Raw genomic sequence first — 26,380 nt, forward strand, 5'->3', positions numbered from 1 at the left:
TTCGCGCAGGGATACACCGGTGATTGGTAGTAAACCGGCATGGAAAGTGCTGCGACCAATCGCGCGTGTCAGGTCCGTGGGAGCTACGCAGATCGGTCGCAAATCGGTAGTGGCGTTGGCACGGTCTTATATGGGACAGTGTATATTTTCCATGGAACTCTTTAAGCCTCGAACGCACAATTCTCCATTCCGCTCGCGAACGTCCGCGCGATCTCTTACGCGTTACCAATAATTAGGTCCGTTTTCTTGCGAGCCATCTGCCGGTGATTATTAAATAACAGGAAAGCGGGGCCCAGCTGTTGCGTTAGCCGGGCGCAGGAACTGGCCACTTGGTTGTTCCTCCGGCGGAAGTCCTCCGAAGATATTCGCCTCGGAATGCGATGTATCCCTTGTTCGCGCCTCGACCCCTTCCCTTCGATTCGATCCCTAGGATCACGGATCATCGGCTGGTCGACTCGGGCGACACTGGACCCCGTCTGTCTCACGGAGTCGCGCGCGGATTTACAGAGTTCTAAATATACGGTGTAACCTTTGCGTTTTAACTAGGAGAGGGGCAGTCGATACGTGGTATTTATATCGCGAACAAGATGATCTAGCGGAAAAGTTTTTAATCGCGCGTGTCCCCTGTCATTCATCGGAGATAAATAGGATCGACGTATAAATAGACCAGCGAACCGATGAATGGCGGACACGGGGTTACGTATTCATAGCCGTTACTCCATTGACGATTTCGTCGCGTTCGCTGGGCAACGGATCGCGGACTGCTCGAGGGCTCATGTTGAATTCATTTCATAGTAAAACGAGGTACAGTCGCCTGTGCTTAAACGAGTATCCGCGACCATTACTTAATTTCGTAATTTATTATTAACCCCCAAGCGGCACGATAAAACAGCGAAGAGAGCTTTCCCACTTTCCTTAGCAGCTAAACTGTGAATTAATGGGAAACATGCTGGGGATCGATAAACGCAACGTTTAATCAGCTAATTAAGCTCGAGATGGAGAATTGCAGCGCGCGATGCCTCCTCGAGGGGCTTATCTTATCGATAGTACGCCCGGTGGTAAGACGCGCGCTCGTCGCATGCGACATTCGGTCTAAGAAAACGACGATGTTACGTTCATTCATGGTATTCGGCGGTATAAACCGCGGTCTTACGTACTGGATGCGCTTCTACACCCTCGCCACTACGATAACCGTTCCGATCGATTCGCTTCGCCGCCGCAGCTTTGAAACAGTCCAACGAACCGCCCCACAAAATCCTCCGCGAATTCTCCAATCTATTTTCCCCGTTCGTCGTACCCCGTCTATCTCGCCCCATCAATAATCAACTTCCCCTGAATCAACGATCGCGCTTTAAATTCGTCAGCGGGCCGGCGCGATTAAAGATGGAGCGCGAAACGTCGGGCTCGTTAATGCTGCACCTCACCCGCATTACTACTTGTCGATATCGTCGAACGTCGTGAAATATTTCACGCGTACGTTCGGCAGTGGCCGAAATCCGCACCGACCGCAGAGGGGTCGAACGGAACAGGACCAGGATCGATCAAGATGGAGAGGTTCCCGGGGAACGCCGCGCGACTGGATCTGGGAAAAAAGGTTCTCGGTGGTTCGCGCTGCCCCGCGGTAGCTGTTGCTGCGTGGCTCGAATAGATTTACATGTCTGAAAGGACCATTACCGCGGACGCGGTTGAAAATCTATTTCTGCACGGTCGCCACTTCGAAACAATCCTGCTTGGCTATTGCTCGTTGAACTCGCCCCGAGGATTCCCACACGACTGTTCCCCCTTGTTTCGCGACTCGACGGAAATACCCGCGATATTCTTGCGATTCATCGTTCGTCCTCGAGGGATTCAATGGGGCCTACCACTGTGCCAATCGCGAAGGTTGTGGTGTCGTCTATCCACGGCGCTGGGCGACTCCTTTGGAAAGCTCGGAGGACCTCTGCTCGCGCTTCGACTCGGAAGCTACCACGAGGAGCATTCCAAGCGAACGATGCCCCGATAGCATTAGCGAGGAGGATCGTGGAAGTCGGCAGTTGGCTGGGGACGTTCCTCGACTTTGGGATGCGAATTTAACGCGCTTCGGGGATGTGGGAAGTAGCGTTTCTCTTGGCAACTACCACGTAGGGATTGCAAACCGGTAAATCGGTTTGAAGCTTTTTTTTTCCACTGATAACGTAGTAGATATCGACGGAATTATGCGTTATATATATGCGCTACATTGCTATACATCAAATTTTTACCGGGAATTCGCCAAATTTCTACTGGTAAATATCGAGAAATACGTAATTTACCGGTAAATATCGAGAAATACGTAATTTACCGGTAAATATCGAGAAATGCGTAATTTACCGGTAAATATCGAGAAATACGTAATTTACCGGTAAATATCGAGAAATACGTAATTTACCGGTAAATATCGAGAAATACGTAATTTACTGGTAAATATCGAGAAATACGGAATTTACCGGTAAATATCGAGAAATACGTAATTTACGGGTAAATATAAAAAAATACGTAATTTACCGGTAAATATAAAAAAATACGTAATTTACCGGTAAATATCGAGAAATACGTAATTTACCGGTAAATATCGAGAAATTCGTAATTTACCGGTAAATATCGAGAAATACGGAATTTACCGGTAAATATCGAGAAATACGTAATTTACGGGTAAATATAAAAAAATACGTAATTTACCGGTAAATATAAAAAAATACGTAATTTACCGGTAAATATCGAGAAATACGTAATTTACCGGTAAATATCGAGAAATTCGTAATTTACCGGTAAATATCGAGAAATACGGAATTTACCGGTAAATATCGAGAAATACGTAATTTACGGGTAAATATAAAAAAATACGTAATTTACCGGTAAATATAAAAAAATACGTAATTTACCGGTAAATATCGAGAAATACGTAATTTACCGGTAAATATCGAGAAATTCGTAATTTACCGGTAAATATCGAGAAATACGGAATTTACCGGTAAATATCGAGAAATACGTAATTTACGGGTAAATATAAAAAAATACGTAATTTACCGGTAAATATAAAAAAATACGTAATTTACCGGTAAATATCGAGAAATACGTAATTTACCGGTAAATATCGAGAAATTCGTAATTTACCGGTAAATATCGAGAAATACGTAATTTACCGGTAAATATCAAGAAATACGTAATTTATCGAATTCCCGGTAAAATTTTGGCGAATTACCGGTAAAAATTGTACGCATAGCAATGTAGCGCATATATTTAACGCACAATTCCGTCGACATCTACTACGTTATCAGTGAAAAAAAAAACTTCAAACCGATTTACCGGTTTGCAATCCCTACTACCACGCGAGTTGAAGCTCGATCGCTTTGCGGTACACAGCTTTTTCGTTTGGGAGTATCGTAAGATGACACCTTGCGCGGAGGCCTCCGGTGTAACAATGGAGGACCGAGGAAAGAAGAGCAAAGAAGTGACGAACGAGACCAGAGGGTAAAAATAGCGACTGGATTGTAGGGGAGAGGAGAAGCCGCGTGTGCTAATAGCTTCTTTTCGTTTCTTCCTTTCAAGGGCGTTTTCGACGATCCGTCTGTTCTCCTTTTGAATCTCGCCACTGCGTTCTGTCAGCCAGCCAGTAGCTCTCCCGCTCCTCTCCTCTCTTTTCACGATTCTCTCTGCCCCCTACCCACCGCCGGGCCTCTGTTACTCATTCATTCAGAGAACCGAGTCCGAGCTCCGTTCAGAACGGAGCATAATGCCGAGTTCTTATACGAACCGGGTCGTCGCGCTGTCCGATGGAACGGACTTTATGCGTACAGACGGGGGTTTAACGCCTCGCAGGGCGCTCCTCGTGGAATTCCCCTCCGGGTCGACTTCTATCGTCCTCCTCCGATTAAAGAATCTAAGAACAAAAGCTCCTTTGGAAGCGCTAAGTTTTCTCGTGCTCCCAATAATTTCGTTTATAGATCGTACCCCTTGATTTATTCCTCTCGCGGAGAAATCGAGAAACCCTCGCGTTGAAGTAGATTCATTAAGCACAACGGTTGGCTGATTGCACTGTCTCTCGATTACGTTCGACGAGACGCGGCTTTGGTTCGCCAGGATAAAGGAGAGCCTCGGTTATTTCTGGCCGTTCTTGCGGGGCGAGCACGGCTTCCGAGGAATCGTGGCGAGTTGCGTCACGCGCAATTCGCGCGACGATTAATTTCATTAATTTATCTAGCGCGGCGCAGAGTCATCGACTGCGAGTGAGCGAACGCGGCGCTCGCGTGGCGTGGGTGGGACGGCGGGGCCTCTGGTCTATTAGTAACTCTGCGTCCCTAATGAGCTCGGTGGCGCATCTACGGAATTCCCAGCCGCGGAGATCCGAGCGACGATGGCCAGCGATAACCGCGGGATACCGATTCGCGCGGAACACGGAGTACACGCGCGCTTGTTGGAACACGGGGCCACCGAACGTTCGATCACGTAGCGAAACGCCGCGGAACGAATCGCGTCGCGGCAGCGTATCGTTCGAATGCCGATGATGAAAGAGGAAGAGATAGGTAAACAGATAGATGGGGGCGCGGAGAAAGACGGCGGCAGGGAGCGCGTGACAAGAATTACGATCCCGGTCTTATCTGCATACACGTGTTGCATGCGTATACCGGCAGTCGTACGTAGGGGAAAATAATTATCGTGGAAGACACAGTGGGGCCGTTGTTCGCGAGTCACGATTTAATCGTGCAACCCTCCGCAACGCGCAGTCTCTCGCTCTCCTTTCGCTCGTTGCCCCTTGGATCTGTAATTCGTCTGTATTCCCTGGGCTCCTCTGAATTCTCGGATTTCAACATCAACGATCCGCTGCGTGAAATCTGTGCTACGATCCTCGGAGCCCCAGTGACACCGCGAACTTCAACGTGCACGCCAATCCACGGGCCACGACCGCCCGCTGGCGGAGGAAGGGTGGCTGGCGCGCTATAGACAGCGGCGGCAGAGGGGGAGGGTGCAATGAATTAGAGGGGAATGACGGGATGGACGGGAGTAGCGTAAAAGGACAGCGCTGGAGAAGCGAGGGTGTAGAAGGGGCGGGGAAGGGAAGAGAGCGTAGGTACGACGAGGTTGGAGCGTTGCATCGCGCCGCTCCGCTGTCGTTGCATTGCGTACCGTTGCGTCACTCTCTTGTGCAGCGTTTCATTCAACTTGGAGTAGTCCCTCGCAGCGAAGGTCAAGCGGTCGTGGCTGTCGCTGCGCCGACTCGATGCATCCTTCCACGAGCTTCCCCTCTCTTCTCCTTGCACACATGTCTCGCTCCCTTCATTTCACCGCCACTATTTGGAGCATGGAACGATCGTTCCCTTATGTCCACCAAGTACTCCTGCCTTCGAGTTTCATTCCGTTTTCAATCGCGTTTGCGGTTTCGCCCGTCTCGCTCGGGCTTTCTTCGAGCCTCTCCGTCCCGCGTACAGTGAGCAACGAAAATATTCGGGCACTTTTTAAAATCGCATAACTTTTTTAGAATTGGTCCAAATGACGTGGGTTGTTTTTAGAAGCTGGGGGGATTAGTTTGCTAAGTGACGTGATTCGTCGTTTTGAAAAAAAAATGCAATTGGAATAGCAAAAAAATAGTAAAGGTTGTTTTTTAAACTTTCTTCTGTGAGCCTGTAATGAAAATTAAAAAAAAAATGTTTGTAGATTGAAGTAAGTTGTAAAGACTATTAAAAAATTAATCGGATCGACCATTATTGCGATTTGATAATCGAAGGGTTCTTCGAAAAAGTGTCTGGCGTAATATAGGCACGGTCGTCTCGCGCTGCGCATCTACTTGGCGCGAGACAGTACCGTGTCTCTTGATACGTACCTAAAATTTCATAAAAATCGGTTAACGTTGCTCTGAGCTATGAACCTCTGAGCTATGAACGCTTAAAGATCGCAGAATAAGGTCGAAAATCGGTGATTTTGGGAATTTCGCGATTGAAGTAAGTTTTGTATACATGCCTAAAAATTTCATGAAAATCGGTTAACGTTGCTCCGAGCTATGAACGCTTAAAGATCGCAGAATAAGGTCGAAAATCGGTGATTTCGGGAATTTCGCGTTCATAGCTCAGAGCAACGTTAACCGATTTTGGTGAAATTTTAGGCATGTATACAACTTACTTCAATCTGCAAACGGTTTTTTTTTTAATTTTCATTTCCGACCAGTTGCAATTTTTTCAAAACGACGAATCACGTCACTTAGCAAACTAATCCCTCTAGCTTCTAAAAAAAACTCGAGTCGTTTGGATTAATTTAAAAAAAAGTTATGCGACTTTAAAAAGTGTCCGAATATTTTCGTTACTCACTGTAGCTCCCTCTTCTCCTTTCTCGATCCCCTCGGTCATCCGTCTCGGCTTTTCTCCGTCTCCTTCCACCCCCGGACAGCCTGTCCTCCGTTTCTCTCGCCTCCCCGTTCTTATTCAGCGATTCCGTCTCCCCCCAGCGGCCCCAGTCCGTCCAGCTCTCTTTTATTCCTCCGCCTTCCCCTTTGTCGCCACCGTGCGGCCGTTCTCCTTGTCCCTCGCGCTGCTCTTTTTCCGCTCCTCTCCCCTTCCGGCACGTCGCTTCGGCAGGTTCACCGTCCATTCATGCTTCCACCGAGACACCGTCTCCTCTTTGATCTAGCCTCGCGCGATCCCCACCGCCCCCTTTCTCCACGACGTCCGCGATCCTCGTCGCTCTCCCTCTTCAGCCTCCCTTCCTCCGCCCGGCGGAGCGGTCGGATCCAGAGTCGAGCCACTCGATCGTCCGAGTAACTCGGGGGAATTCGATACGTCGGATCGTTGCACGAGTTAAGCATCGTTGTAAATGATTCGCTGGCTTTTGAATGCTCGAAACGACCTGCTATGACGCGCTGCTATAGTCAGGATAGAATGAGTTGGACGTTTCAGGCCGCTACTCCCCTCTCAAACGATCTATATAACCGATCTCCGATATGGCTGCTACCACCTGCTTTGTAGGAGAGACTGACTGGGGCTGGTAGGTCTGTTTTCCAGTTCTTGATTTTTAATCAATTATGTGGAAGAAATATCATTAAACCGGTTAGTATATTTGATAGGGCGTACATTTGGCTATCCGATTAAATTATTAAAGTTCACTCAACGTGACAATTAAGGTATTTTAATGTTTTCGTAACACCTTCCATGCTGGTCAACCAGCCCCATGATCGGGGTTGGTTGACTATAGGTAGAATCAGTTAAGAAAATATTATTAGCAACTTATCTCAGTGGTAATAAAATAACACGATGTCAGAAGAGTTGTTTCATTATAAAATATTAATTTCTTTCTTCCATATTTTAATAATAAACTGAAATTTTTTTCAACTTAAACATAAATTATACTGTATTTATAACATGGTGAAATTTAAACAAAAAAATAATAATCGCTTTCTGAATAACAAAATAACAATTTAAACCTTATCAACGTTATTAGTCGAGCAGCCCCTGCCGATCATTTTGACTTCAATAATATAACCTTCAATTATTTATGTATAAACAAAAATACTGTCAATAGATCGTGCAAAAAACAAACTTTAAAATAGTCCCTTAACATTTATTCTATTATAACTATATAGGGCGTGAAAAAATAAAATCTTTAAGAAAAAATATTCACTTGCACAGTCAATATTTCGACAAACGCTGATAACTGTTAAAAAAAAACATGCGATCGCGGGATCGGACATATGTGAATGCCACAGTAGAAGTGACTTCTTCCCGCAGTAAATCTTTCCGCAGTAGAGCATATATCGGTGCAAAGTTATTAACAATTAGTCAGCCTACCCATTGCGACAACCAGCCCCGGTCTCCCCTATACCGTGTTCCTTAAAATAGAGAGACACTTGGGTGCAGGGAGAGGGCATCGGTAGAACCGTGCCGCTCCGCTCGGTCAGAGAGGATCCACGGTAGATCCGTGGAAAGCGCATGGAAAGAGAGTAACGGAGCGGATTAAAGGAGATATGGTGGTGGGCTTTTTCTTTCAGCGCGAGGCTAGAGGCGTGGGCAGCTATCTGGGAGGAGGCAGCATTAGCGACGGCGGAGGCATGTTGACGGTTATGGCGAAGTTGATGAAACAGGAGCTGGCCTCTGACGCCGAGGAAGAGGGCTTGGTGCCTGCCCTCTCCGGCAGGTTCACCTCGATGCGGAAGGTGCCCTCTCTCTCCGACCTGTCCGACCCCGAGAGCTCCCTAGGTGAGTTTTTTGCCAACGTTTCTCCTCTCGCGAGGCTGCTGACGCGCCTGCGGCCGGCTGGAAGTCACCCACCGTCCCACCTTCCTTGTAAACTTCCAAAGTGTCTTTACCCTCCGCGATCTTTCGCGTGGAATTTCAGGGTACAATACGGGTGAATGTCTAACGGGGTCTACAGGGTGGCTCGTCGCCGGCCAACTAAGATTCAATCCACCACAGATTAAACTCCCACCCGTTCCCCACTAAATTCTTCCTCCGCCTCGAGTACCTCCCCCGAAAACACGAAGGACGCTCCCACGAGTGTGTGATTTCCAGCGGCGTGTGTTGGTCAGCTCGAGAGAGCAGCCTCTCCCTCCCAGCCGGTTCCTTTTCTCGCCGAAACGCTCGGCGGAACGCTGGCGTTTCGGGGCGGCCGATCAACCGATTGCGTCGCTGAATAGGCGACGATCGTGACGCTCGCGTATATGCGGAGCGTCGGCGTGAGAAACTTGCACGCTCGCCGCGCGTGTTTACCCAGCTCGGGCCCAGCAATCGCCGGGGCAAATGTTTCAATTAGCCATGTACGCTGCCATTGTAGTTCTAACGCGCTACGAGATACCTATTACGCGTTTCGAGGGCTGCGCAGCACGCAGGCGCGACGTTTTAATTCACCGCGCGCGTTTCGCTACCGCCTCGGATCGACCACCTCCAATTCCCCGCTTATACGCTCTTACTCTGCTAACCTGCTTCTCCCGTATCTTACGCGAACCTGCTACTGCTCAGTCTTCTTCTCGAAACACTCACTAGGGAAAACTCCCAACCGGAAAATTAAAAAAAAATTATGAAACTTTGGGGATATGCAGAGGATATATATATCTCTTTCTTTGCTCCCCAAATTCACTCTGGCTAGTTTCCGATTTTGTGTTATAACTCGCGAACTGTAAGAACTCTTAAGTTGCCAAGTCCTAATTAAGAGAAGCAACTTTTATCTGAAAACTTTTTTCCTATTTCTCGCAGAGGAGCAAACAAATTCTGTAATTCACACACTTGTGTATCCTCTGCATATCACCAAGGTTTTATAGTTTTTCGACTTTCCGGGCTGCGAATCTTCCCTTGTCAGTTCCTTGATACCTGCAGAGGCACACGTGGGAGCGTGCCGCGAGATCGTTCCGCAGTTGGAAGGATCGCAGAATCTGAATTATTGCCCGTTATCGATTAGGATAGTAGGGTGGGAGTTGTGATTGGAAGGAATTGTGAAATCAGCATTTCGCGGGCTCCTTGTAACGCGATCGATGGCGGCGCGGGCGCGCGGCGTGTCCTGTTAGCCGTCGGGATTGTGACACTAAAAGGTGCACTTACACCGAGCGTCGCTTGCATAATACGAGCGGTAGCTGCATAAGCACTTACTCGTGTATAACTTGTCCGATTAGATCGCCGCGACGTTGCGTGTCCCGCTCTGTTTTAACATTTAAAACGGCAGAGCGAGGTGGAAAAAAGTCGATGGGCCTCGCCTGCGACTTCATTTTTTTTCCTCGCGGGGCAGAGGGGATGGACGGTGGCTGGAAAGGGAGAGCCGCTGGCAGGCACTCGAGTGCCTTTAATCGCGGCGGAATCTGTTGAAAGAATCATGAATGCCGAAGCTGCATAGCATCATCCGAAGCTTTATGCTAGTCTCATGTTAATCGACGGGGAAAGGCGCAAGGTTCTCCGAAAACCATGGCCGGTCGATTTGCGCGCAGTTCGATGCTTGATAGAGCAGACTTAAATGCCGACGGATAGAAGATCCATCCGCGATCGAATCCGTGGACCACCGATGGCCGGACCTGCGCGAAGTGCAACGTCCACGTGCTATCCGATTTCACGAGTTAACGCTCGCGATGCTGCAACGTCGAAACGCGAAACGGCATTGCGTTTAATTGGACCTGACGCGCCTCGTCCCCCGTGTGGTCTCGCCTCTGAACGTAACGCCTTCATAACGTTGCCAATTAATTGCTGGATGGGCTACGGGAGGATCTTTGACCCGCGAAATCCGCGTGTCGGCGGCGGAAAGAAATCTGTAGGGATTCTGTTGCGAGCCTGGGAGCTCATCGAAACTTCACCTTTCCAATGCTCTTACAGCGGAGCTAGTATTGTCTCGATCGAGCGTATATGGGAAGGAACTCGTGTCCTTGACAGTGAACGCTTCGACGTAGCGCAATTGCGTCAATGCAGTCGGCACAATGGCTGTTGGTATGCACCGCCTCGGGCATTCTTCTTCCTTTAAAGGGTTCAACGAAAATGTCGATAGGTCGGATGGTGAGGAGGTCTGAAATTAGCGATCCATCTGTTTTCTCGGAGAGCTCGAGCAATTCGGTCCAGCGGGGCCTCCGCAGATCCGTCGTCTCTCTTTTTACGAGCGCAGAAGTTTCTCAACCGAGCTCCCCGATTGCAGCTGGAAGCTAGAGAAATCTCAGAGGGAACGCGATCGCTGTTTCGTCTAATTGTACTCGAATGACTTGCCGCTCGAGCGATTCCGGTGCCGATTAACGGGCCAAAGAGGTGGCAGGATTCCGAAATTGATTCCGCGGTGGAAAATCACGAAAAAAACCGTGCCGCGATAATCGGCTGGCATGTCCAGTACCGAGCAGGAGTAATTCTTGTTACTCGCGGCTCGGCGAGCACGATCAAAATGTAGCGAGAATTTACGAATTGGATAATCAGCAGCATCCTCATTAAGGCCCCCCCACTGAACGCCCCCGCCTTCCATTCTCCTCTACTGGCGTGTGTACGCGAGCGCATACGCACGTAGCATCCTCGTGTCGCGTCCACCCACTTATCAATCCACTCTTGCACGCTCGCCACTGCACGACAATTTTTCACTGATTCCGCACTTTTCCGACGCGCCACCCGTGAATCATACTTGGAAACCTTTCAGCCCCTCTCTCTCTCTCTCCCTCCCTCCTCTCTATCTCTCTTTCTCTGCCGTGTTTTCCTCGTTTCGACGCGATTCAGTTCGATTTGCGCGAGATGGAAAGGCGCCGCTCGAAACGATCGTGGGAAGTAAAACGATCTCGATCGAGGAAAATTGCGGCTGGCTTGTCACTGGAAACTTTTCATTCCACCGAGTCACTGATAAAGATAAATGTCACAGCTAGTCGTGTCTCTAATATCATCGACGTAGGGAATCGGTGGACACGCTCGATTCCCGTTAACCGCCGCTATTTAGTGGTTCGCACGAGCGATTAACGCGTTTGTCCATCGACTTAACGCGGACCTGTTAGCTTCTTAGGAGAAGCACAATAGGTGGCTCTAATTTTTGTGGTACATCGACGAAAATCATCGGCTAGAAACAGGCTTGCTTCCTCTTTCCCTCTGCATCGCTGAATCAGATAGGGGAGACCGGGGCTAGTTGATGCAGGGGCAGGTTGATACAGACGAATTATCTCGACACCGTATATATCTAGCTCCATTTGAGATACGCGAAGATCGTTGTTCAAATCTTTCCTACGATCCAGCGCACGTGTGTGTGCATTGACGTTAACAATCGTTTCCTAACTGTTTTCGTTTATATAGAGAAGTAAATAGGGTAGGTGGGGGTATTACTGCGGATATTCTAAAACAGATCGTATTTAATGTTGGAAAGTACACAGTGTCTGGAAAATTTTTGATAAAATTATTTTGAACTCTATTACAGATAATTATTAATAAATATGCACAGCAAAGTTATTATTAATTCTTCTATCGTATTTTGAAATTCGTCAAGGCGAAACTTCGGTCGATTCCCGATATGGCGGTCATGAACTACTTGAAACACATTTATATTTTTGTTATTAACAGTGATACATGTAATGCAGCTTTATTACTCGATAGAGTAAGAGTTATTTTTTCAGAAAAACAGTAAATCAGTCACCTGCATTTTAGTTTTAATTTTTATTTCTCAACGCAATATTAGGTGCAGTATTATTGCGGACTGACGACAGTGCAATCTAACCTTTCTTCCGACCGTATTCACTGACGCGATGTTTGTACTAAGGTTATGTTTCGCCTGACGTCGGACCGCAGTAATACAAGCGCAGTAACTGGTATTTCGTTAGTAATTAACACGCAGTAATGCACGCACGTCCGCAGTAACTCCTGCAATGACATTGATCGACAAATCTCTGTGTTTTTAATTAACTCTGCTTATCACCCTGCCCTCGTATTTGTTTATGGAATTATTAAGGTTCCACCTTTCTTTTAAAAAAAGAAGGAGGAACTTTCGTCCATTCGAACGCCGTGTCGAGGGTTTTAAAGTTAACCTACCTTAAAACTCCGCAGTAATACCCCCACCTACCCTAGTTTTGAATACACCCAAACTGTCGCTGGAGGCACCGCGAGCGCTCCGGCATCGTTGGACCTTCGATTCGATCGATGGCATTTGATCTAACGCTGCAAGCTCGTCCCGTTGCTGGCTCTCCGAAGGGGACACGCACAGCTTCCAGCGGTTTAAATAAAAGATTGACTCCGCGCGCCCGTGCCGGAGGGCTCTTTATTCGAGCGGAGCGCTGGCAGCTCGCTGGAACAGACTCGACGTTTACATTTTCCTGCCGATCGCGCAGGAGGCCATTGAATAATGCAGGTTTCCTCGGCGTTTGCCGTAACAACCGTGTCCAGCGGCATTGTTTTACCGGATCCCCCCCCGTCCCCGCCCCTCTGTCACGATAGGACGCTGATGACAGTTGGTGGCCGGAATGTTTTATGCAAATAGCCATTGTCCGCGGCGACATTGACGCCGCAGCCGCGAACTTTCTGTGTTCTTTCGCGCGGTCGTCGCGCGGCGCTACCCTGCCTGCCGCGGCCTAGAGTAATCGGGTAAAACCGACACACCGCCAGGTTCTAACGAGAAAATTGGCCCCCTCCGCGCGCCACGCGTCGCCTCTCAGGAGACGGAGTCGCAATCGCGACCAGACGCTGGCTGCTTTCGAGCTAATTGATCGCCTCTGCTTCTCCTGGGCTAGGTCCGAGCCAATTGCCGCCGGCAATCGCGGTAATCTCGCTTCAGAGGGTTGCAGGATGGACCAAGGATGGATCGAGGATGAAGAGACTGTTGGGATATTTACGCGCCGGTTGGTCCCCAAACTCTCGCGGTCGTTCCTCTTGGAAAGAAGGGTGTGCCATAAAACCCTTCGCGTGGGTAAAAGGCGCATCTTGCCCCGAGTTTTGCCTGTGTCACCTTGAGACGGCCATGTGGCGAGCAGAGCTCGGCCAGGGATCAGAGGACTCGTCGGAGGCGACCCAACTATTCCCCTGGTCAGGAAGCGATGCACCGAGCGAATCGCATCGATCGGTCGCACTCGGGCTCGCGGACTTTGCGCGAAAGACGGCCGTGTCGTAAAGCGACGGAAGGGAAAAAAGACTGGGCCCAGGTCCCTGTCCTTTGGTACCGTAACACATGGCCTCGGCATGGAGAGAAAAGTGGCTGGCTCTCGGAGACGCGCGGAGGCCCTTCGTTACACAGGGCACGTAAGGCGTCGAGCCATGCTCATCCGGTGCTTGCTACCTGGCTGACGAATAAATTGGACGTGCGCCTATATATACACGCATAAACACGTATCCGTCACTGTAGGAATCGCTTCTCGGAATGACAAATTGACTCCCTCGATCGACAGCCGCTTCCACCACGAATCTCGCCAAAGAGACGGCGTTGAAATTTCGAAAACCCATCGAGGCTTCCCCGGGAACGAGTGCCTGCTGCCAGTGGCAGCTTAACTGAATGCACACGTGGAGCTCATACCGGCGCTGTTACTCGCTACCTGTGCCCAGATCTCTTATTCATGGGCTCCCAGATAGAGCAGTCCCGAAAATTTGCACAGAAGTGGGCAGCTTCTAATCAACAGTCCCAGCGGACGGGATAACCGTTCCACTTCCCCTTCGCCTTTCCCGGAGGAAGATTATCGCCCCGTGTCTTAGATCTAATCGCTTGGGCACCGTTTTATCTTTCCGCTGGGATCGGGGAGAGTCGTCGCGCTACGAGACGAAGAATGACGAGGTAGAGAGGCTGTTAATAGTCCAGGGGTATCGCGGTCGATTGAAATTTCGCGATAGATCGAGGCGCAAGTCGAGGAGCGCGTGTCCCTGCCGCAGGGAGAGAGGAATACCGTCGAGCTGCTGGGGAAATATGCGTCTGCTTGGCGAGTGATTGATAAGATTCGCCTGGTAGCCACTCGACGGGAGTCTAGTCACGTAGACCAGGCCTCTAGCATTATTTTAAAGTGACGGAGGGAAGGAAATGGAGGGAGGGGAGGACGGGGAGGAAGAAAGAAGAGAGAAAAGATACGGGCGATTAGAGGTGATGTTAAATGTCATCGACGACCACGACGACTTTCGATCAGGTCCTTTACATTTTCCTCCTCGCTGCTCCTCCTGCGCTCGCGTCTACGATCGATTCTACGTGTCAAGGAAGGACAACGTGAATCGCAATGCCCCGACCGGTGGACACACCGCGAGAAGGTTTATCCGCTCGCTCCTGGGCTTCGCTTACAACTCGCCGAATTCGTATTTTTCCTCCTCCGCCGGAAGCAGAGGGAGCAAGACGATAAGGAGCCAGCCGCGGCTCGCCTCTCGTGTTTCCCTCGGATCGCCCGTTGTCCGCGCGAGTGTATCTCGCGTTCTCGGAAAACGATCCTCGGCTGGCAGTTCTCTTTGTAAATAATTCTGCATTCCCGGGATCGGTATCGGTGTTTGTCGATATGGAACACAGAGGAGCGGGAAGTGGACGCGTAGGTCGGAGCGAGGTCGAGGCGCGGCCCAAAATTGGAGGTGGACCAAAAGAGCCGGGAAAAGCTGGAACAGTTGTGCCTCGAATGGATTAAGCCTGAAAGAGAGAGGTGGATTGTCAATTAAAAATTCGCCGACGCGCGAAAGTGAATCGCACACTCGTCGAAGGCGAGATCAAAGGCTTCTTCCCGTGGCTAAAAATCAGAGATCACCGAGGGTCGTTTAACGCGGGAAGGGAAAGGGAAAAGCGACGAAAAAAATGCGGTCGAAGCCTGACGAGTGCATGAGAATGTGCACGGCGATCGTGGGGAAGAGCGATTGGACGAGGGTGCACGCTCGAAAGGATCATGAAAGGGAAACGTGAACTTGCGGCACGGCTTTAACCGGTCCCACGCTTCGATATCGCTCGCCAGTTTTATAGATCACCAAGCAGCCCATCGAACAAGCTTCGCTTCTTAATAAATATCCAACTATTTAACCCTCAACCCCATCGCCATCTGCTAGAAAGAACAACGTACAGCAGTACGAGCTTAGAGCCGATTCAGTCAGCGCGTCCAGCTGACAGAGGGACCCCGAAGCGACGTTAATTGCAGACCGAGGCGAATGAGGCATAAATTAAAATCACTCGTGGAGGGGACTAACCGAAGTAGCGTCGACCGGATCCCACGCGAGCTCGCGAATTTCGCCCGGACGGAGTGGAAGAAGCGTGTTCCCTCGTTGCGCAATGGAACCGAGCGTTCATCATCGAAGGGATTGGATCTCGATCTCGGGCGTGGGCCCCTGGCGTTGGGCCCGCACCGCGATGCATTGCGCGAAACGCGTAACCGCAGCTGTGCGTGCGGTCGAGGAACCTGCCCCTCCCCTCTCGCCCCTCGCGCCACGTTCCCCTGCCAGTCGTTTTGTCGCTCCTGGGCCCAATCCTGCCCCCCCCCCCTCTTCCTCTGGTTGTCTCCTTTGGCCCCGGTTTGCTTACCTACCAGAGACCAGACGCAGATACAGTTCTCACGTCCTCGATCCCCGGAGACACGACGATTTACAGTTTCAAACAAACCCTCTCCCCCAGGCCACTCGGTGTCTTCCTCCGCGTCCTTTCTGGCCCTGGACAGATGCTGGGCGGCCGACTTCCCGGCGAGGGAATTTCCAGATTTCCAAATTGCCCCTCGACTATTTGGCCTGAGTCTCTTCGGAGCTCGAAAGATGCCCTCTTCAGTGGAGGTTCTAGCGTTGAGTAGCCGGGGGGGTGGTATGCAACGCGTTGCAGCGATCTTCTGTTTCTAATTCAATCTATTTTACAGCAGAGGGTAGTAGCGCTTCGCGTGACGTCGACGCGTTGGGGGTCGCAGATTTTTTTTTCTTAATATTATTAAAGGAGATCACGACTCAAAAAAAGGTTGGGCAACACTGCTTTAAATATTCGGTATATAGCCTGACTCCAAGTGTCGATCCGTTTCGGGAGTTTCCATCGCCGTGTTACTGTAACACACGCGATCACATACTCAGTTTCGCGGTATCGATATCAGTCTGCCTCTGATAACAGGAAGGAGTCACCCCACGGGCTATTCTCGACGACCATTTGCCCGTTTACCTTGCTCTCCTAATTGATCCTCGGAATTCGTTGCGCGAGACTACTCCGACGACTGTTGTTTCAATGATGCACGGCTCGACTGAACTCTCGTAGCCCCAGAGCACGTCGCACCAGTCGCTCTATTTCCGAGGGGTGGTGTGAATGTTTAATTCCCTGCGAAATGCATCCCTCAGCTTTCTGAATCAGGTCCGTTCCTCGGAAGACCGTTGCTCTCGCGAGGAAGCGCGTGCGAAAAAGTTTCGCGTGGCCGAGGTTGCGTAACGCAGCGTTCCCCTCGATCTGCAGGCCGATCAATTTCGCCCGATAAATCCCCAGCGGTCTGATAAGCGAGCGCGTATATCGCGACGGGAGTCAGTCGCGCCTGGAGAAGTCACGTTCGCGGTGTTTGATCGGTGGCAGAGCCGGCTTTAAATAGTCGTTGCCAGGGGCATCGGTCGGAGGCGTTCGATAGAAACGAACCTTTCTCTCCGATACCTTATTGAGCGGGATTTAAAGATAGTTCGGCTCGTTAAAAATGCATATGCATGTCGCAGCGGCCGTGCGAATGAGTCCGCTCCGTCGGTGCTGCTATCCGAAACTTGGAGGTGTCTACCTCTGTCGGGCCCTTTTACACGGCCAGCCGGCGCGGAGCTTGGACGGTTTGCCTCGTAGACGGCGTGGCGCTCGTCGCAGTGATCCGCGATGGGTAAAACAGGAACCTTCCCAGGATGCATCGTGCGGGGATCCTTGAGAGTGGCGTTTCCTTGAATGAGCGCGCTTGCTGGAGCGGAGTAACGTCTGCCAGTGGTTCCTTCATTCATGGAGACGGTTTGTTGCCCGTTCCTATTCCGTCTGTGGGATTTGCAGAGGGGAAGCCTCCGAGCTTCGAGGAAAGGGGACTTGAGCGCAGGATCTACGAGTGGATTGAACATTCTACTCGAAGCCGAGATTGCAGCTGGCACATTCGAGTAGATCTAAAGGGTTCCACGCGGGTTTCCAAGCCTCTGCGAAGCCCAGCACCTGACTTTCAAAATATTCCCAACTGAACTCCCCCGTTTCCCCTTTTCATCGTCCGAGAACATTTCCCACAGAATATACCCCCCCGGAGTGGCGATGCTCCTCGGCGCGCAGCTCTCGGGTCGCGCGCGATAAGGAGGAGATAGGAGGGCGAAGGGAGCGCAGGAGGGCGGAGAGAAACAGGTAGCAACAGGTTGTGACGTCACGAGGCGCCACGCGACTCAGCTTCATTCACCAGCCTGGCCCAGGAGAGCGAGGAAGAGGGAGAGAGACACGGCGCGCAGAGGGTGGACCAGGAAGCTAATAACGCCGCGTCGTTGCCTTCTCGTTCGTGTTTTCTCACGTGATTCGAGCCAGCCGGTTTACCTGCTGGACGGCCGCGAAACGACCAGGCCCGGCAATTAGTAGCCCGTAACGGTTTAATTCGCCTCGAATCCAGCCCGATTCCGGATTTCACCGATCGATACGACGCGCATCCGCGCTCCGCGTTATTACGGATGTCGTTAAACCTCGGCCCGAGCCCTCGGAATTAAGACTTTTTAAGCCAGCATTCTGCGGCGCGCGTCGCTTTAATGGGAACACTCGGCCGCCCTCCGTTCATCGTGTACCACTCGTTGGACTTTATCGCTGTCGACTGCACGCATCGCGGCTCCCTTTTCCTCCCATTTCCCTCGTAGCCGATTGCTGTTTCTTTCTCGCGCGCTTTTCGACCGCGATGGTTTTACGACAGCGAATTCGCCAATTGGATGGGTTGGTTTTCTTTTTTTTTTGTTGCTAGAAATCTCATATGCCGATGCTTGTTCTTTGGAAGATGAAACCATTAGCGATTGCTGATAACCCGGCAGCGTGGTAATTAACAGGAAGTATAAGTTTTCAATGCCGCTGGGATGCTCGTCGTTACGTTGCTCCGCATCCAGCTTAGGATTCAGCGCAAGAAACACGGTTTCTCGATAATTTCGATGTAATCCTCAGTTCCTTCGAGCGTCCGTGATAATATGATCGCGTCGGTAGGCTAAATTGCCTCGTCCTCCTCTTTGCGAGTCTTCTACAATTTCGAAGCGCAATTATACGAAACCTGCTCCGTTTCTTGCGCGGAAAGCATCGCCGTTTATTGCGTATCGCGTCCAGCCGCGGATTTGTACCTTCTCAGGTCCTTACTGCTTACGAATTCGACAAACTCAGCCTGTAAAGTAGGCAGCTCGTGAATGCGCGAATTACTCGTAAATTCTTAGAAATTATAAATACTCGATAACAATATTCTACGGAGGAACCTAAGCCACCGCATATCAAATAGATACATTATCTGTTAGCACAACCCGATGCCAATCTATCCCGCATATCGGTGTAAAATCAAAAAAAGGCAAATCACCAGTTCATTTCATTAAACCACTATATCTCTTATCGACGTTGGGTAATATCCGACACAGGATTGCGAAAGTGAATAATATTAACACGATATCACTCCCCTCGCTTCGTTTCAATTTCAATTCGTCCTTTACGAAGAGACCCTCGCCTACCGCTTCACTTAAACTCACCCAAAAACTATGATCCACTCCATCTAACAAGGCAAGAACCCGAAAGTTCAAAAAATTTTGAAACTTTGCGAATATGTGGGGGGTTTCCCCTGGATTAACCCCTGAAATTTCGGCTACTTTCAGATTTTGTGTCACAACTCGCGAATTGTAAAAGACAGAAATAAAATTTCAAGACAAAAGTTACTTCTTTCAATTAGATTTATCATTTGGTAAAAAAATTATTTCACAGTTCACGAGTTCTAACACGAAATCGGTAAATAACCGGGTTTTCAAGGGGTTAATTACACTCCCCTAGAGTGAATTTGGGCAGCAAACAAAAATTTCGTTGTAATCAGAAGGAAATTCCCTACGTATTCACAAAGTTTAATTTTTTTTTAATTTTCGCGTTCGAGATGTTCCCTTAAGCCGCCAGAACAACCCCTTCAGCTACAACCCTCCATCCACTGCTCGCAATTAAACCCTCGCGAATCAGCAACGACTCCCCTCGCCTCCAGGAAACAAGCATCCAACAAGCAGCCCCTTCGTCCCTGCCCTCGGTCAACCCAAACGAAATTGCTCCCTAGGGTGCTTTCCGCGCAGGAAAATCGCTGGGAAATTGCCTCGAATTTCCTCCCGCGGACGACGTGTCGTATCCTCCGCGAGGTCCAGGATGACCCCGAGTTCCTTACCCCCGGCCACGAGCGAGTTTACCCCTACCCAAGTCGGTGCCAGTCTCCCTTTTGCCCGTAGAAAGAGAACGGCGCAGTTGCGTGGCTGGAAGACGGCGGGTGGGGATGGAGAGGAAAGGAGAGTACTCTCCCCACCACGTGGCGAGTAGCCACGCGAGTTCATTCATGAGATCGTGGGAACGTGGCTCACGGTGGGTCCGTTTTACCCCATCCTCCAGCCTCCTTCGTCCTCTCTCCTTGTCCGTCGGTGCACGCCGGCCGCTTTCTCTCCTTTCCTCCTTCCTGCTCCCGATCCCTCTGTACAACGCGCGCACCTCTCTGTCTCTTCACCGTTGGTCCTCTGCGCTCTCTTCGCCGCGGCTCTTTGATACGTTCGCCTCTTGCAGCCTCGTTTTTGTCTTTGCTTTTCTCTCCGCACGCTCCCTCCGCCCTGCCTCGGTGGCCGCGGCTTGATTTCGTTTATCGCGACACGGGGCCCCTCGCAACCTGTCGCTCCTTTTGATGCTCCCGTTTCGACTGCTGGCTCTGTTCCGAGGTGATTGCTCCTAAGTAACCACGGAACCTTTGGGCAGTTTCGATTTCCGTGAAAGTATCCTGTGGCTGAATTAGACAACCCTCTTTGGTAATTCATTTAGCTTCCTCGGAGCACCTGGAAGCCTCCCCTCCACAGATGCGCTGTTTCCCTTTTTTTTTCTCTCTCTGCCCGCTCTATCTCCCTCAGCTTGCCCTGTTAGACCTAGCCTGGGCCTCTTCTGCTGCTACTTTTGGTTCCTCTCTGCTGCTCCGTCTCCCTCGCCCCACGGCTAAACATCCGCGGCTCCTTGTCCGTTGCTGCCAAGTCTGGCTCGCTCTACCTGCCTCGGCCACGGCGCAGCTCGAGTACAGTGGCTGCAGCAAGTTGCGTCACGCCTTATCAGCGACCGCTGACTCCTGCTCATCTTCCTATCCTATCGATCGTTGATCCGCTGCCGAGCGATACCGATCGCGCCTCTCAGGCCGCTTCCTTTCGCACAGGATTGCGACGCTCGGGAAAAGGTCAAGCCGTTAACGCGAATGACGCGCGTCGAGGAAGGAAATGGTGAAAGAAAGGCTCCGATCGCAGCTGGGGATATTTCGAAATACGCTTGCGAGCTTGTCCCGGCGCTTCCTTCGGCCCCTCGCTGCACCGAGCCTGCGGAGATCGGAGATTGGAGAAACTCGGGGCGACTGTGGTCGCAACTTTCGGATTTTTCGGTGCACGGGTATTTCGAAAGTGCCGCGGTTCATTAATCTCTTCGAAAATTACGAGTCCCCTGCGTAAATTTCGTCTCCTGTCGCAATCCCTCTACTCGTTCGAGCCTTCTATTAAAATTCTTCTGAGACGGGTGCGATCTGATCTCGCAATTTCCGCCGAGCACCCACTACGCGCGCTCTTCTCTCCGCGGAAGTTCCTGAAAGCGGATCCCTGGATGCCAGCTTCCACTTGTCAGTTGGCGTTCAGATTCGCCCCGGGCGTGGTGTGTCCCGTTCCTCGCCAGCGAATAAATTAGAGGAATGGCGAACGCTCGGCCTACCGACCACGTAACGTAGGTAGTAACAACCGTGTTGGACGTTAACTGGCCGTTTATAGGGCCCCCGTACACGGCCCGATTCCTATCTCGTCCCAGTGGCCAGGTGTTACATTACAGCGCGGCGTAACCGCGCCAGGCTGCGGCATTGTGTCGATGAAAAATGATTTAGAGCCTCTTGCAGCGGGCATTAACGATGCAAATAGATAGATCCCGATGTTGATCCCTCCGCGGTGATACGGGTGCCTAGTTGTTTGGACGGGGGAGCAACAGGCCCCGAGGGAATCACGGCTAGGTCGCTGGGATCAGGGTATCCTGGTTCTAAGAGGCACAGGTTGCCGGGATAAATGTATTATAGGTCAGTGACAGCGAGATGGAATTCGGTGTTGAGAGGATCTGTTGGTCTGCTCGATTTTCTGCACCGTGGAGGTATGTAAATTATTGATAACTGGGCGTACCGTCTGAATCAAAATGCTCGACACGGGGAGTTGGAAAGGGTCAGTGCTGGGTTGGTGGAAGGCACCACTGTCAGGTGCATCCCGTGGGGGAATATTAAGTTGATGCGTAAACAAGGTGTAAGAAATTTCAGGTGGACTAAATTCGAAAGGGAAAACGAGACAAATTGCGAATGACTTAGCTGGAGCAAAGAATTTCTTCGAGCTACACTCCCACGAAGAAGTGTCTTCTTTTTTTAATTATCAATGGATTGGATGAGTCCTGGAGTTGCTAATCAGCGAAAGAGGAGTACCACTTGCAGAAAGACTTGTGTCGTAAGAGAACTTTCGCGGTTTACTGTACCCGACGACCTCTACATGGTCGGCAGCCGGCGGAGACATAATTGAGGCTCGTCATCGTGCTGCTGGCCCTCGGGATGTGCCCCTCGTCCTCTCTCCTTCTCTCTCCTCCCTCGATCCTTCGTCCGCGGATGCCCCGACAGAGCTCCCTTTCTCCCTGTTCCCGTTCCTTACGCACGATCGCGTTCTCCTCCGACCACTGGGGATCCTAGCTCGCCAGGGAGAAGATCCGCGATGCAGAAGACGGAGGCCAGCGACGGACGATTGGAATCGACTTGCGATCGACTAGCCTCCCTATTAGAAATTAGCGTTACCGACGAACAGGGGATGGCGAAGACTCGGGGATCGAGAACTGGTCGCTGAACCTAGACCCACGAAAACCGTATCCCGGGTGAAAGCAGAAGTGCTTCGGATCAACAACCTCGCCCCACTGGGAAGAAGTAGCCGATCGATAAGCCCCGCAGTCGGTAATTAAAATCACTCGGCGAACGCCGCGATCCGTCTGGCTGGATCTCCTCGGATAATCAGCGTTATTAATAACGCTGGAAAATGAAAGACGAAAATGCGAGAAGCAGCCCTGGAAGGAAGCTAGGAAGCTCGTCTAAAGAAGGAGAGGAGAGGCAGAGGCGAGCGAGATAAGCGTGTTGGTTCGCGCACGAAACGGGCCGACAAAGCGGCCCGCGTCTGCTTCTTTGGTACTTTTTCTCAATTAACAAATCGATCGTATTAAAGCAAGTTGCCCGGGCGGAGGAGAAGGTAGAGAAAAAAAAAGGAAGGATGCGGAGAAGCGGAGGATAGCAGGCTAAGAAGATGATCGAGCCGCGGCTGAGAAGATGGGGAGCAAAGAGGAACGGGAAAAAGGGGGCAGAAAAGGCAACGGGTGAAGGGGAGGAACGAAGGGGGCTATCTTCGGTGCGCGTATCATACGCGCCATTACTCCTAGAAGATACGGCTGGCCGCGCGTTTTACGAGCGAACGTTTATTCACCATTTCGAGCCTCTTAACGTTCGCCGCGGAATATCAGGCTTTAATACGTCCAGCGCCGCGGTGCCTATCCACGGCTCCAGTTTGTCCAGCATCCAGAAACCACGTATCCACTCGGAACCAGAACTAGAAACCGACCGCATCTTATGTAGGCGTGAACCAGTCTTGCATTCCACCGTATCATCGATTCAAACTTTGTCCCCGACCGATCGACTACCACTTGCTTTCATCCCAATATCGACAGCGAGCCCGCCTCCAACTCAAGTGCCATTTGAAAGGATTTACTCGGGAGTTTGGTTCACTGTCCGGCGCTTTTGCGAGGCCTGGATTGTGCCTTTAAGGAAAACGGGTGAATTTTCATGCGTTGCTTCCTGGAAAGAGGTGGAAGCGGGGAAATTTACATCGCTTGGACTGGGCTCTAGTCTCCTGGAAAAGTATAAAGAGCCTCTTGGTAACGACCGGTCGTAGACGATTAGGGGTGCCATTAAATATATACATGTGTATACATATATATAGAGAGATGGTTGCAACAGGTACAAGGCTACACACCAGCCTGCCCCGCTCGATGTTATTGCTCGCTCTCTCGGGAAGTCGGTAGCCGGGGTAATTGATTATCTTGCGCCCTTTATACGTTACGAGCCTGCCCTTACCCTCTTTTAAATCCATCCTCCGCGATCTAAGACGCGGCTCGTTGCGTTCTCTATACCCGCAAATTATACGGCAGAATCGGCCGCTCTTTTCTACCTTTTTCTATCTTCTTTCCCTTCCCTCAGCTCGCGCTCCAAGGCAGGGAAAAAATGGGGCCTGCCGCCCTGCCACTGCAACGGGAAGATCCTTGTTTTAGGAGAGACTCTAGCTTTGGCAATTCTGGGGTCTTAAGGAGATCTCAGTTTGCAAAGTGGGGAACTGCTCTGTGGCGTATTGGAGGGCGAAAGAAAGTGGTCGCCGGTGGAGATTAATTTGCACGCGGGAATCGGGTTTTTCGAGCCCTCCCGCTTGATGATCTCGAAGAGCAGAGCGACGGAGAGGGATGGAGGAGCTGTGCGCGAGGCAGTTGCGAGCCTGCTCCGAAGGCAGAGAGGTTTTATACGGCGTGCGTCTCTGCCTTATGGGATACACGGCGGTGTGCCTGTATATTATGGTTAAGTTGTTGCCGGTCGAGGCTTCTATTGGAGCGCAGCTTCTGGTCTCGCGAGAGATTATAGAGATAATGGGGCCCGGATAGCAGCATTGCTCGGTCCTCGCTCCCAACAAATTGCGGGGTTCATTCATCCTCCGCGATAGAGAGAAAAACTAGCTCCGCTGCTCTTGCCACTCGCTCGCTTCACCTCACTCCCGATACCACTGTTCTCTCCTCCTCGGCCTCCCTGCCCCGTTCTTCCAGCGAACGCCTTGGCCTACGTGTGCGTGGAACTCGCCTTCCCTCGCGTGGCCGACGCGCGAGCCTTCCTCGATCCTTCCTCGATCCCCTCAAATTACCATTTTGCGTCGTCCCTCTCGCGAGGGGAGCGCGCCGCTCTCCTTCTCTGCGCCAACACGCTTCCCTGGACGACTGTCTTCCTGAGAGAGCTGTCCGTTCCTCTTCGTCCGGGGGAATGTGACCTCGCTGGGCCCCTGGGTCACGTGGATTTCAAATGAATGACCTTCGCTTTGGTCTGAACTTGGAAGCTGCAGTGCGCTTTAGCTTGGAACTCTCATCAGGGTCCATTTCGCTCCTCAATAAGCTCGTATATTAGAATCTGATCTTATTATTATTATTATTATTATTATTCGTCTTTATTACTTGACACATCCAGAGAAGAAAATAGTAAATGGCGAGGCTGCAGTACAATACTGTTAGAAGCCTAACCATAACTAAATAACTAACTAAATGACTAACAGCTAACTAACATTAAGAAACTAGAAAGTTATTGCGACGCATAATGTAACCATATATATCGCCGAGCTTCACATTTAAAATCAGGAGACGAATTTAAACCTCGAATATCAGGTGGGAGGGAATTATAGTAATGAGCCGAAATATAAGCAAAGGATGATTCAAATTTAGATGTCAAGTGTGTCGGTCCTCGTGATCTGAACTACTGATCTTCTGCAAAAAAGAATACAAACGATAGCTAACACTTTGGGTCGAAAAAGACCCGCGATGTGCAGGGGAGATGTGGGATGATAGGGACACTTTTCTTTATTATTATAACCGGCCTTTCTACTGTTACCAATTAAAACTCGAATGGTTATTTAGCTCTTTTACTATCTGGCAGAAATGCAAATAAGCAAAAATGTCCCTTTCGTCCCACCTCTCGTGCGGCTGGTAGCGTGGCCAAGGGTCGCCCGTCGCGAATGATTCACGTTACACTGGGCTCGATAATTTCCACATTATCCGCTGACTAATGCGCGATTAGAGCCAGGCCATAGATTTTTCTTGCCCCTCTGGAGCAGCGAACCAGTTCCGTCCTCGACGGGGATAGCCGTGTCTGTTAATAAGCGCGGCTGCCCGTGTACCTGGTGGCGTTGATATTTCTTTGGCATTCGCGCGCTCTTTCCCAACAACCGTCTCCCCCTCTCGCCGCTCTAATCACGCTTAATTAGACTCCCGGCTGCTCCCGAGGCGAACCGATTCCTTATTCCTGCTTTCGAAATTTCAATCTATCGCCGACACTCCGAACTGTCTTCCAGAGTGCTAGAAATCTTCATCGCCGAGCTCCCGAGGTTCATCGAGATCTCAGAGCGATCTAATGGTTCACCGAGTCGCTGCAATCCGCTCGAATCTCCACGTACGATCGAATCGCTCGAAAATTCGCGGCGCAGAGGAGTCGAACGGCCATCGCCGCATCGCTCATCCTCGACAGAGAAAATTACACGCCGCGGATAATTTCGCCTGGTCAGATGTGCAGGGGTGATCACGATAATTACTTCCCCTGCTCCTCTCGCCGCTGATTTTTCGCCGAGCCTTATGGCGAGTCTTTTATCTTCCCATCTTTTATCCTTATCTTCGAATAGTCTAGATCAAATACGTCATCCATAGGCTCTGGTTCCTATTTAAGCTTCCCAAAGTTCAGCCTTAAGTGATCTTCCTTCAGAAATGGCAATCAGTTATGAAAACCCCTCGTAGCTTTCCTACTCTCGCGCCGTTATAAGAAATAAGTTCAACGATCCTTTCGTCTGTTCGGCAGAGAAACCGACGAAAATTACACGCCGACCGATCATTTCGTCCGTCCACGTACGGAGTTACAATAATTGCCGGCGATCCTCGTCCCAGTCACGCGGATCGGCCTCGATATAATCGATCTCTGGGCTGGGTCGACGGAGACTTAATGAGCGAATTTACAGTTAAAGAAAGTGGGCACCGGGGAGACACTTGAAGT

General features: G+C 50.5%; 1 protein-coding gene across 6 annotated transcripts in view; it reads left to right on the forward strand.

Moving 5' to 3' along the window:
- The window catches only part of Pnt (ETS transcription factor pointed), a 140,823-nt gene that overhangs the window by 37,587 nt on the left and 76,856 nt on the right, over positions 1-26,380 (forward strand). For 4 of the 6 annotated variants that reach the window (XM_076829392.1, XM_076829400.1, XM_076829393.1 and 1 more), the window contains exon 3: positions 7,991-8,198. The exons of the other annotated variants lie outside the window; for them this stretch is intronic. In XM_076829392.1, the coding sequence (XP_076685507.1) occupies positions 7,991-8,198 (208 nt within the window). The remainder of the gene's footprint in view (positions 1-7,990; positions 8,199-26,380) is intronic. 6 annotated transcript variants of the gene reach the window in all.

Source organism: Andrena cerasifolii, chromosome 16 (assembly GCF_050908995.1).
Source record: "Andrena cerasifolii isolate SP2316 chromosome 16, iyAndCera1_principal, whole genome shotgun sequence".
In the NCBI taxonomy this organism is placed as follows: Eukaryota; Metazoa; Arthropoda; class Insecta; order Hymenoptera; family Andrenidae; genus Andrena; species Andrena cerasifolii.